Raw genomic sequence first — 13,418 nt, forward strand, 5'->3', positions numbered from 1 at the left:
TCTGTCAATCATTTCTTCCTGCATCCATCGATTCCATATTCACGTGACTGTTGCTCAGCTATGTCTGACACGATTTCCGATTTCCCGGAAGAATAATCCACAATCGCTGTATGCAACCATTCTGCTTTGTTCAAACTCAGAAACATGCTTGAATGATGCTTGTAGTTTTCTACTGAGGCATACTGAAGCTAGACACTCAAAAAATTTCTCACGAGAACAATTCATGTTACTCAAAACGGCAATCTTTTCTTCCTTTATATATGGACTGCAAGGTGTGCTGCAGTTGCCCATGATGTGCACATGTGGCAAAAACATTTTGCATCTTGTGTATACTGCAATGAAATCATTTGCATATGCCATCAGAGTATACACAAAATGCAAGTTTCATGCTGTTTGGATGCTTTATTCATGGTGTTGCATTTTGGATGACAAGTAATTTATAAAATTTTTTGATAAACGAATTTAAGAGAACAATTCTGTAAAAAGTTAAACTAGTACAAATTTTAAGTGTACTATACTTCAAATCGCATGGTAAATTTGCTTTTCCATTAAAACTGCATTAATTATAAATAACTGTATCAAATTTAAATAAATTAATAAGTATTTTTTATTTTGAAATAAGCCAAAGCCTATTAATAAAATAAATAAAAGCTACAGAATGGAGTATTTTCAGTCATAATAAGGATACATTTTTCTTTACAGTCCTGTACTTTGATTAAAACACTGATTTATAAAAAAACATTACCATGAATTTATTAGTATAGAATTGTGGAAAAACAGACATTTATAATTTTTATCTAAGACTGGGAATTTTAAAGTTCAACTAAGAATTACTTCTTATTAACTGAATACTTGTTTTTGCCTGTAAATAATTATAGATGTACTGTAAGGTACATTAGATACCGTGTGTAAAAACAAATGAAAAATTATTTAAATTAAATAAAAATGAAGGCACATATAATTCAGTTTCCTCTAAACATGTTCATCTATTATAAAAAGCATTAAACTTTGTTGTAAAAACAAAACTTTGTTATATTATTATTTGTTTGTTTATAAAAAGTATAAACAAGTAAGTTATAGCACTAACAAAATAAATAAACAAATGTACAATAGCACTGCAAATGGGAAAAATTATTTATAAAAAATAACAATAAGTAAAAGAAAAAATAAGAAAATAGTGAGAATTTAATAATATAAATTGAGAATGAAATTCTAAAAAGCAGACATTGTCTCTTTAATCCCAAAAAGTTCAGAAAAATTTGGTGGGCAGGATACAGACAGGTTTTTCAAAGTTGCCTGAAATATATTCCTCTGCTGAACATGATGAATGTACTCAAGAAGAATTTACTTAACATCTTCATTGCTGCTACTGCAGCTGCACAAAGCACTTAAAGTAAGTCCAAAATATTTTCAATAGCTCTTAAAATTGCCATGTCCATTAAAAAATTGAGTTACTTTAAAATTTGTGGAAAACTGATCAACTTTTATTCTGTTAAAAACTGTAGGGGGGAAACCTTTTGGTTCATTAAGCTTTTGGTGAAGCCAAACATTCTCTGCTCCAACTACAGACAGCATCATTTCTATAAAAGGGCTTCCAGTGAGAGAAACACAAACACAGAGATCTAAATCAATGTGAAGTTTCTTGGCTAGCTTTACTAGAGCATCAGCCCGCTTATTTCCAAAATTTTCACAGTGCCCATGAACACAAGCAAAACGAAGGTCAATATCAAGAACTTACAAGGCATTAATAATAATTAGAATTTCAACAGCAAGTTTCTGAAGACACTAACTTTTTGTAATACTTTTAGCAAAGAAAGAGAATCACTACATATTAAAATGCACATTGATCTAAAACCACAACAAGAATTCTGAATCCATTTCACAGTAAGGTTTAAACATAGGAACTCAGCCTTCAAATCAGAACACTTATCACTAATTCTGTACTGTTTGAAGTCTCTTTCTTGCAACAAAAAAGCAAAGCTTATCTTTTCATTCATCTTACTTCCATCTGTAAAAAAATTAATTTGTACTCTTCAAGAATAGCAAGGTACAGGATTCCATTTAAAAGGATGCGGCAAAGATGAAACTGGAAGATAATTGTCAAGAAAATTTGATGAAAATTGCTTGCAAATGCTTTCCTTCATCACAATAATGGTCGAAATTCCAATATCTATGGATAAAATCACAGTGGGGAGAAAAAAAAAAAAAAAAAAAAAAAAAAATATCGTTACTGATAGTTCTATAGCCCCAAATACAATAAAATCTTATTTTTCCTATCCACACAGCAATCTGCTTACGCAAAGGAAAAAAAAAAAAAAAGAGAGAGAGAGCTGCATAAGTTTGGCATTATACCCAACCTTGAAAAAAGTCCAAGAATTGTTAAATAATGAAGTACACAAACATATAAAAAAAAGTGATGTACCTTGACCGAAGAATTTTATTCGCATGATTGCCACAGTTTGGCACATTCTAAAAATTTGGTGACTTCTATTAAGGTGGTTGAGATAATACATAAGTACCACTTTTCTTTCTTTCCCCCCCCCTTTTTTTTAAATCTGCAACTGATTTGAAACAAAAAGTATATTTAATTAAAAATTTTAAATATTACAAAAACATGCTCAAAATGAAATAATATTAACATAGTGGCAGTTGAGAGACAAATTGGTTAGGCAAACAGAACTTTTAGTAATGCAATGAAAACAATATCAACGCTACAGATTTTAAAAATACCATCAAAAACCTGTTTTATATTAAAATAATACTTTGGAAAGGAATTTTTTTTGTGTCAAGAAGTACATGCTATTGTTTTAATATTACACTGAATTTACAAAAAAAATATTCACAAATAATAACATAACCAAAATCTGAAAGAAAAATTAAATATCGTTTCATTTCCCTCTCAAAGTTGCAACTTTTCAAATCACACAGATAAAAAATTAAAGATTGTATGCTTTACACAGTGGCAATTCCTGCCTAATTGCTCAGTTGATAAATACACAGTAGTAAGACATAACATACTAAAATGTAATAGTTTAAAAATTCTCAAAAAATTTCACTTAAAACATTACTAATACAAAAACTAAATACAAAAATGTACTAATTTTTATATGATAAACATAAAAAATAAGTTAATAATATTATAACAGCTGATTAAACTAATAATATGCTGTCACTATGAGATTACCAAAGAAATTGATTTGAAAAGCAATACATAATTTTATTCATTTTACTCCATGCAGTTTCTTTGTTGGAAGCTAAATGTTATAATATTTAAGCCACGAAAAAAATTAAAATATGCATTTTATATTATCTATTAGATGAATTATAAGAACAATGCACTGCCAACTTAGTTTATTCACTTTACCATATTAGATTATCATCATTTTATCATACTTAAAATATGAGACAAAATTATCAGCATTTAATGATTTTGTTGGAACAACTATTAGTATATTAAATGTAATAATAAACTGCAGAATGAATATTAGATATTTAGTTTTAGTGCATAGTTAAATTAAGCAAATCCTTTTCATTTTATAGATTCAGAGAATTTAAGAACATTCTTACAATCTCAGTCCCAATAAAAAGTACTTAAAATTACTTAATATATGAATGCCTTAAATTTAACAATTTAGTAAAGAAAGCAATAATAACTTTTATGACTTTTTCAACTATAAAAAATATCTTTTTTGATGAAAAAAAGTAATTTTCATTTATATTTCATTAATCTGGTAAAATTTAAGATACCTACATATATAAAAAGGTGTTTATAATACTTACGTAGCATCATCTACCCACTGCTCATCTGTCAAAATTTTTTCAATATTTGGGTGCAATCTTACATCATCCAGTTCTAAATCAATTCCATCTTCATTGGGAATTAACTTTATTTCAGGCCTGAAAAATCCATACATAGAATATTAATAAAATATCTTTATAATAAAATTTCACAAGTCACATCAATTTCATCACATAATGATCCGTAATGTGCCCATAATGTAATATCTTTATAATAAAAGATGATGTTGCATTATGTTCCCTGCATGATGTTGCATTATATATCAGAAGTGGCCAAACTTAATGAAGATAGGAACCTCATGGTGGATTTCAGGAAAGTTTGTAAGCCTCAGCTGAATTTTGCAACAGCCGTAAATCCCTATTGATATCATTTCAAAGATAATGAGATAAGTTTTGAATAGAAAGAAACTTTTGAAGTAAATTAATGAGAATTTTTCATTTCTTATGTAATTAACTTGGTTGCATAAACAAAAGAATTTTGTATCTCTTTTGCTTTGCGCTCAGAAAAGTATGTGCCAACAAAATATAAATTTGGAGCTATTTCTTTATGCAGCTGAACATTCTTCTATCAGGCAGAAAATTTTCTTATGTTTCCTTTCTTCCATTCATTTGTTTTAGAAGAAGTAAACTGAATCAGAAGAATATGGTTTGGTTGATTATGGCAAAGCACACTAAGGCTTTCTGTCTAAGGGGAGGAATGCCTTCGCAAAGGAATTGTAAAGGAAACTAGCTCATATACATGTTATACATGGAGAAAAACCATGAAAATGCCAATGTAGCTAGCCCGTTATCAAACCCAGGTCGGAACAAGCAGTGCTCAGCAATTTTACCACTGGGCCGCTGGTGGGCCCGAAAGAATAAGAGTTGGTGTTTGTGATTACAATTATGTGAATTACTTTTCATTTTAATGTAGAAGAAATCCTCAATTTAAAAAAATGAATACAGCATTTTTCCCATTAACTCATACAATATTTTCTTAGAAAGAATAAAATAAGTGATACATGATAGCACTTATTACAGATAAATTCTTATTGGAAAGAGATAAATTATTTTACATTTTTTGCATAAGCTTTTGCTTAAGCAGTTAATAATTTTGCTTTCACACATAATTAATATGAAGACCAAAATACTGAGATCAAATTTAACTTCAAATAACTGAATTCATCCATTTGAAGCATATTGGATTATAAATGACATTTTGTTTTTTTCTAAGGTTGGGGCATTCAAATCCTCAGATCTGGGAAATCTTCAGAATGATTTCAAGTTCTAATCTTCTAAACTTAGAGCTTTGTTTCTTTCTTTGAGTTTTCTTAATCTTAACCTATGAAATCATTAAACATTTTTTAATGCAAAACTTTGGAATGAGTAGTTTTCCTGATGCCCAGGATAGAAAATTCATTACAAAAAGAACTTGACTGCAATATCAGTGATATCACCCATGACGGCTCGAAGTACTACACTGTTTCAGTATTGCACCCAGCGAAATCTGCCAGAATTTTTAAGTAATCAATACACTTCACATCATTGAAAATTCTCAAAATTATCTTTCAAATAATCCTGATAATTCTGGACATAAATAACCTGTTACTACTAAATCTAGCAATTCACGCCACGATATACGAACGTTGCATCAGGCGGACTATCTACAGTTCGGACAACTTAAAGTCAAACTCCAGTCAGGTTGTTTAATTTTGAGCTGATTTTTAAATACAGAGAAAACAAAACTAATGATACAAAAGGAAAACACACCTATGATTATTATAATGAATTTGTTTCGCAAATACAGATATAATATGAAAGTTTAACTGTCTGAATTTCTTATTAACTTGCACAGATGTTTGATATGATTGCTCTTTGTTACATGCCAGACATTTACATGATAGTTTAGTTTCTGAGATCTTGCCACAATTTTGAATAGATCAATCCTATTTTATCTGTTAGCTGGCTGAATTCGTATAGGCAGTCAAATGACTTACTATCTTATCTTTAATGCAAAATGACTCCAACTCAGAAGAAAGTTTAAAATAAATCTCTTTTATTTAATTTTTTTTTATTTAACCCTTAGTCTGATGGTTACACAACTTTTGTACAGAAAATAAATCTGAAATGGCATTTAAAAGAGAGTCTGTAAGCATATGTGAGTATTGAGACTTTAGAAAATAAAAAATCAACCTTCAAAATTGAAAATTCACATTGTTAAACTCCAACAGAATTTTACATTACACTGCTTGAAATTTCTAGTGATCAGGCAGTGAATGGTAGTATGACTTTCCTTTGAGTTACTGAACTTTTGTGAAAGACATGTTAGACGTGTACGATGTTTGAAAAGTGGAAGAACAAAAATATCAACAGATTAAAGAAGATGACCAAAAATATGGTAGCACCAGAGCCCAGGCAACATTTGCAGCTGCACTGAGCAGCAGAACAAAGGGTAGAAAAGTTTCATAAATACAAGGCGACAAAAAGGCTAAAGGCATGCTCTAATTTAGCGTGATATTTGTGTCGAGCTTGATACAAAGAAGCTCTCCAAGCAACCCATCATAAGATATATACCAAGCTGATGCGATTTCACCAGCATCAGTGTGCTGTATTTTAAAACTTTGAGAAGAGAGAAGTTTGAGTCAGTTGATCTCTTATTGCTTTATGGTTTGGTTTGGTTTGGTTTATTTAATTATGACAAAGCACACTAGGGCTGTCTAAGGGAAGATATGCCTTCATGGAGGACTTTCTAAGGGAAACTGACTTGTATACACATTACACATGGGGAAAACCACAAAAACGCCCATGCAGCCAGCCAGTTCGCGGGATTCGAACCTCAGAATGAACTACCAATGTTCAGCGACTTCACCGCTGGTGGGTCCTTATTGCTTTATGCAACATTATTATTGAAATGAATAATGGATGATACTGTAGCATTTTATGTTAATTAACCAGTCATTTTGATATGAACCTTCACTTTATTTTTTTTTTTCCATAGTCCCCACCAGAATGCAAATTAATTGTTGAGTATTTAAGTTGTGGGTTTGAATGTTTAGAGTTACAGCTTCTGGCAACCTCTGTCTTGTAGTTATGTACTATCGCTACCTCTGGTACATTTTTTCCCCGGCTTTGGCTATCTTGCTAACTGACAATTAAATATGCACCATTAATTACTTAAGCCAGATTAAGTGATCTATTCTATGCACAAACTCCATTACCTAAATTCAATTTAATTTCCTGTTATGTTACTTTAAAGGCCCACAAGGAGTGGAAGTTCATTTGTAACACAAGTACTGCCTTCTTTTAAGTTAAAAGAGTTCAATAAAAAGGCTGCCACCTGATTTCAGCCTGAAGCAGTAATTTGCTTATCAGTCTAGTATGGTCTGTAAAACACTGAGTTAAAACTTCTATGCAGGCAGTACCCTACAATAAAGGTGAAGGATTTATATCTCAAATAATGGCAACTAACAAAATGCAATTTTAGATTTTTAACTAGAATTTAAATTATTGCCAATTCAGTGGAGAAATCCATTCTTCTTGCCATCCCCCAAAAAATACCCAAAGATGTTTAAACACTGGGGAAATAAATAATGCTCTTTGTCTAGGATTATCGAGGAATTATTTCGAAAGATAAGAGTTTCATGCAGAAAAAGGGTTAACTACCATATTACAGTGAGTGAATGGAAAATTTGCATAAAAATGACTTAACATGCTTATGGATAAGGAATTAATTTTGAAAGACATTCATATGTTTGGAAGTTAAGATAAGTCTCCTAACCAAATACAAACAGGAAGGTTTACTTCACCTATCATAAAATCCTCAGATTGCATATTCTTCCTCAAACTGAAAGAGCCCCTGTGTGGAAGTGATTTTCCTCTTTGAAAGAGTAGTTACTCAAGCCATTCAAAAACTGAATAAGTGTAGTACCCTAAAAGGAAGAGCATATTTTCCAGAACTGTTGTGGAACAAAAGGGATTGCACAGGAGGAATGTAAGCAGAAAACTATCTGAAATAAAATTAATGCGAGAGAAAAATATTAGACAGCATTTTTTTTTTAAGTACCTTCATGTTTGTATAGTATTTACTTTGTGCTATTCTTATGGCCATTATCTGCTCCAAAAGTAACATGGCCATGATACTAATTGCCAGAATTATTTGCAAATTTTGTTTTTAACTCTGGCAATATTAATTAAATGATTACACACATAACATAATTTAAAAATTAAATTTGTTATTAATAAAGAAAAATGCCATTGTATGAATTATATTTTTAAAATCCAATTATATTTTGAAAATTAAACTATTAATTGTTGCAAGCAAATTGCGTTTTAAAGGCTGACACAGACAGACAAGTAGACAGATGTCTTATTTTGCATCCATTAAAGGGCCATAAGTAGCTCCTGAGCTGCAGTTAAGGTGTCGAAGAGTCGCACGTGGCTTATCTTATGCGGCCAGTTTTGACTTAACCGACAACACCAGTGGGAAGTACTGCGTCATTGAGTGAACACGTGCAACTGCATTCTGCCAGAAAAATGTCGAATGAACAGCAAAAGGAACAGTGAAGATTCATGATTGAACGGGTTACCAGTGGTCAGACTGATTTCGTGAAAGAATTAGGCAAAAAAAAGGCCACAGTTGTGGAGTGATGAATGGCTGTTGCACCAGAACAATGCATCCACTCACACGGCTCTATCTGTCAAACAGTTTCTGACTAGCAAAAACATTTCTGTGATGGGGCATCCTTCTTATTCACCTGATTTGGCTCCAAGCGACTTTTTCTTATTTTCTAAAGTTAAATCTTGCTTAAAGAGAACCCATTTTACCTCAGCAAAAAGTTCAGGCAAAAATGGAAAATCTTCTGAAGGGCTTTCCAAAAACCTCATTCAAGAACTGTTACCAGCAATTGCAGCACTGGCATAATCTTCTTGTTGGGCATGTAGGTTCTGGATATATGTTTAATTTCTACCGTAAACGCATCGTAAATGTAGGCATTGCATAAAACAGCCATTTTAACGGCACAAAACTTTATTAACACACAAATAAAAATAATAAGTACAAACGATTAACACACAAGTATAACTGCGTATTTTGCATCCAAGCTAACATACAGCACGTTTTCTTCGTTACTTCGCTACTATCTACTACCTACTCTTCTCTAGTAAGTCTCATGAGAGAGAGGCGTTGCAGGTCATTCGGCTAAACTGCGCATGCATGGTCATCACGTCATGACACCTCCCCTCGAAAAGATTAGATTGCGTCTTTCAATGACCTGCCAAATCCACATATATAAACATTTCTTGAAACAAAATAAAATAACATTCATGAAATTTTCGAACTTAATTAACCAATTCTTACCATTTTAAATTAAAATTACTTCAACATAAATTCAGTAATCCTATTCATTTAAAAGGATGTAACATTCAATTAACTTTTCAAACTTAAATCCTTCACATAATCATAATCATATAGGCAGTTATCATATAAACGAGACAATACAAATCAATCATTTAAAATTAAACATAATACTTTAGCAAACCCTGGCTAAATTTTTAAACCTATTACATAACGTTATGAAAAAAGTTGAGCATTTTAGCTAAAAAAAAAATTCAAACTAAACAGTCAAAATGTCTTATAGTTCATAGTTCATAACGTCAGTCATGCTCCCAGTGCGAGGCAGTCAATCAAGATAACGAATCTGCATTAATATGATCTTTTCCTTTCCAGTATGTAATCCCTGCATGAAATCGCTGTAATGCTAAAGACCAGCGTTGTAAACGAGAACATTGTGAAGAACATTCGGTGAGAAATCTGAGACGGTTATGATCACTAACGATGACTATCTCAGAACTAAAAATATAAGCTTCAAACTTCTTCAGGGCAAAGATAACGGATAACTCGGAATTTTATTGATGGGAGAATAAACAACCCGAAAGTTAAATTTCTGCAAAATATGTGCAACTTTATAGCTAATTAATGGAAAGAAGGGAATGACAACAGAATTTTTATAATCTCCTAAAACAAGAGTGTGCCTTTTAGTGTGTTGAGATGAGAATTATTTTGTATATTTGGATGTTGTGCTTTGCTTGTCTGATTTCATGCATTTTGCTTACAAACTTTTTGTTTTCTATTAATTTCAGTGAGGGATTTTTCTGCTGTTTTGTGTGTGCTTTATTATTGTTTAGTTAATTTAGTTTGATTTTCTGCATTGTTTATCATGCCTTCATCCGTTAATCGTTTCACTAAATTACGCCTGAAACGGCAAAAATTTCTGAATCATCTTGATTTTTTACTTAAATGTAAATGCAAAAAATTGATCCCCAATTTTATTCAAATCAAATCTAATCAAAAACCTTCGAGTCGCGTTTCAAGAATTCTGTTAAATTGCAAGCTTGCCTTACTTCGGTCCGTCATAAGGGATACACGTCAACAATTGTCCAAAATTGAACGTGAACTCTATAAGCTTCATCTGGAACTCGCTAAATCATATCCAAAATTCACTGCCCTTGAACAAAAGTCTTGGTCTAGAACGGAGAATGCAGTTAACCGTCATAAAAACACCCTTGCAGTTAAATTCGAAAAACTTCTTTTACAATCTTCCAGTTCAAGTAGTTCAAAAAATCTTCCCATTGTAAACATCAAGCCAATAGTTAATATTTCTAATGTTAGTCTTTCAGAAGAACAAGAGAGAATTCTAAAAAATAATTTTAACTTCTCACAAACCTGTAAACCCTCGATTCCAAAGATTTTGGCTCCTATCGAAAAAGCTTTCAAGTTCAGTAAAGTTTCAGATTCACAGAAAGAAATGATTAGGCATCTTATCGCTCATAATGTGAAATTCAATAATAAACCTTTGAAACCAAATCTAACTGCGAGAGAAAGAGCTACATTGCGTGAAATTCATTCTAACCCGGATATTATTATTTCAAAGGCCGACAAAGGTGGCCAGATAGTCGTCATGGATATGAACACTTACATCGATGGTGTCACTAAACTCTTAAACGAAGGACCATATAATCCGATCCCTAAAGATCCTTCACCATCGGACTTGTCAAAAATAAAAACTGCGATCAAATCTTCGCAAATCATTTCAGGCAACTTAAAACATTCACTTATCCCATCTGTTGCGAATTGTGCCAGATTGTATGCTCTTCCCAAAATTCATAAAAGTGGTATTCCTTTCCGCCCTATTGTATCAAATTTAGGTACTGCCTCGTATCCATTAGCTAAATATTTAGTTTCTAGATTTTCAACTCTATTAGACAATAACATTTACACCATAAAAAATTCAATAGATTTTGTGAAAAAAGTTAAAAACATTTCTTCTAGTAATTTACTCATGGTTTCTTTTGATGTAAAATCATTATTCACCAATGTCCCAGTGGAGGGTGCATTAAGATGTCTAGAAACCAGACTTCGCGAATTTCATTTCTCTTGCATTGAAATTGATGAGCTAATTTCTCTCACTCAACTCTGTTTGAAACAAACACATTTTGTTTTCCAAAATAAATATTACAAGCAAACTGAGGGATTAGCCATGGGAAGCCCCCTCAGTCCCATCCTGGCTGATATCTACATGCATTATTATGAATCAAAATTGTTTGAAACTTTAAACTTCCCGGCATGGTTCCGCTACATAGACGATACTTTTACTCTGTTTGAAGGTAATAAAGATGATTTAAATAAAGTTCTTTCAACAATGAATTCTATTGATTGTGCTATTCAGTTCACTTTTGAACTTGAGACTTGCAATTCTCTTCCGTTTCTCGACATTCTGGTCACACGTAACACATCCAACTTCAGTACTACAGTTTACCGTAAACCTTCATTGGTTTGCCTTCCACCACACTTTAAATCATGTCATTCGACTAAACAAAAGTTAGCTTCATTTTATTCCTATGTTTTCCGTGCTCTTCAAGTTTGCTCCTCCAAACTAGCCCTTGATGAAGAACTAAATTATTTAAAAGCAATAGCTACTGACAGGGGCTTTCCACCCAACATTATTAATCAAGCAGTTAAAAAATTCTCATCTCAACACACTAAAAGGCACACTCTTGTTTTAGGAGATTATAAAAATTCTGTTGTCATTCCCTTCTTTCCATCAATTAGCTATAAAGTTGCACATATTTTGCAGAAATTTAACTTTCGGGTTGTTTATTCTCCCATCAATAAAATTCCGAGCTCCATACTCAAGGAACCCATTCCGGATATGAGTTCCTGGTGGTATTTATAGAATTCCTTGCCAGTGTGGTTTAATTTACATTGGCCAAACTAAGAGAGCCTTGAAATTTCGCATCAAGGAACATGAGGCATATGCTAGAAAAAAGGAAACACAGAAGTCTTCTGTTGCTCAACATTGTTGGTCCGAAAACCACACTTTCAGTTTTTCTGCTGCCAAAATTATTCAAAAAACATCTTCCATTGGAGAACTGGATTTTCTAGAGGCATTTCACATTCATAAAAATCTTTCTGTTCTAGTTAACGATCCTAATTCCAATCCAAATTTGCCTTCGGCCTTTAAAGAAATTATGTTTTAGTTCTGGTTTCACCAACAGATGGCGCCACTTGCTTATTCTTGTCCAGGCTTTCTTATCTTATCTAATCATTATTTTCTATCTTGTTCACTTGTGGTTTTGCAGCTGAAGATGGAGGTTCGGTAAAGCCATCGAAACTAGTCCTGTGAAAATTTTGTAAATATAACGCTGATTTTTGTTGTTTGACTTCTGAATTAGTATTTATTCGGCGTGTTATTGTGTCTTATCTATTTGTCGATCAACTTCGTGTTTTAGAACTTCATGTATATGATACGGTTTCTGCTTTCTTGGCATACTTCCAGGTTTCAGTTTGATCCTGTGTTCTCCCACATTGGTGATTTTCGGAATACCAGTTCTTAGGTTCTTATGCCTTTTTAAAATTTCTATAAGTTGTTTCTTCTTATGCGGTTCAAGGGGCGTAAAATCACATTCTTCATTAGAATAGTGTTCTTTTGCTTTCCGTGGAACAATTCTTGGAACGCTTTCAACTTCGCCGAAATCGATATCCGTATCATATATCACACCGACATTATTCACAGTGGTATTGAACTCTCGTATCTTGTTTGCGTGAATGTGCTTCGATGAATTGTCAGGCATTTGTGCTATGTAACTATAATCAGTATGCTTTTTGATGATCGTAGCAGGTCCCGTACATCTGGCATAAACTTTGTTTTGGCTATCAGGGATTAAAACTATGACCCTGTCACCTTCCTTGAATTCTTTATGACGAGTCTTTCGGTTATGGTAGAATGCATAAGCTTGTTGCTTTCCAACATCTGTAAGTCCTGCGTATTCAGCAGCTTTTTCCAGTTTTGTCTTCAAATCATTCAGATAATCGGTAACTGAACTTAACTGTCCATGAGGAACAGGAGTTTAATTTGTTCATGATGTTTTCAAAATAGACAAAGGGCCATTAGGATGTCTTCCATAAAGCATTTGGAATGGACTAACACCAGTCGTAGCATTAGGAACTTCTCGATAAGCCCAAAGTAAGTACGGTAGATGTTTCTCCCAATCTTTGGAATGTTCTCTAATGGTATGATGTATCATTCCCTTTAAAACAGCATTAAATCTTTCTACCAGGCCATTTGAACTTGGATGATAAGGAG

At 32.5% G+C, this 13,418-nt stretch overlaps 1 protein-coding gene across 4 annotated transcripts in view; it reads right to left on the minus strand.

The window, feature by feature from the left end:
• Nucleotides 1–13,418, minus strand: part of LOC118196584 (transmembrane protein 98-like) — a 55,733-nt gene that overhangs the window by 18,595 nt on the left and 23,720 nt on the right. For all 4 annotated transcript variants that reach the window (XM_035368052.2, XM_035368051.2, XM_035368054.2 and 1 more), the window contains one exon: nucleotides 3,781–3,897. In XM_035368052.2, the coding sequence (XP_035223943.1) occupies nucleotides 3,781–3,897 (117 nt within the window). The remainder of the gene's footprint in view (nucleotides 1–3,780; nucleotides 3,898–13,418) is intronic.

This window comes from Stegodyphus dumicola, chromosome 1 (genome assembly GCF_044657685.1).
Source record: "Stegodyphus dumicola isolate Sdum_Otavi_A_Nest chromosome 1, ASM4465768v1".
Classification (NCBI taxonomy): domain Eukaryota; kingdom Metazoa; phylum Arthropoda; class Arachnida; order Araneae; family Eresidae; genus Stegodyphus; species Stegodyphus dumicola.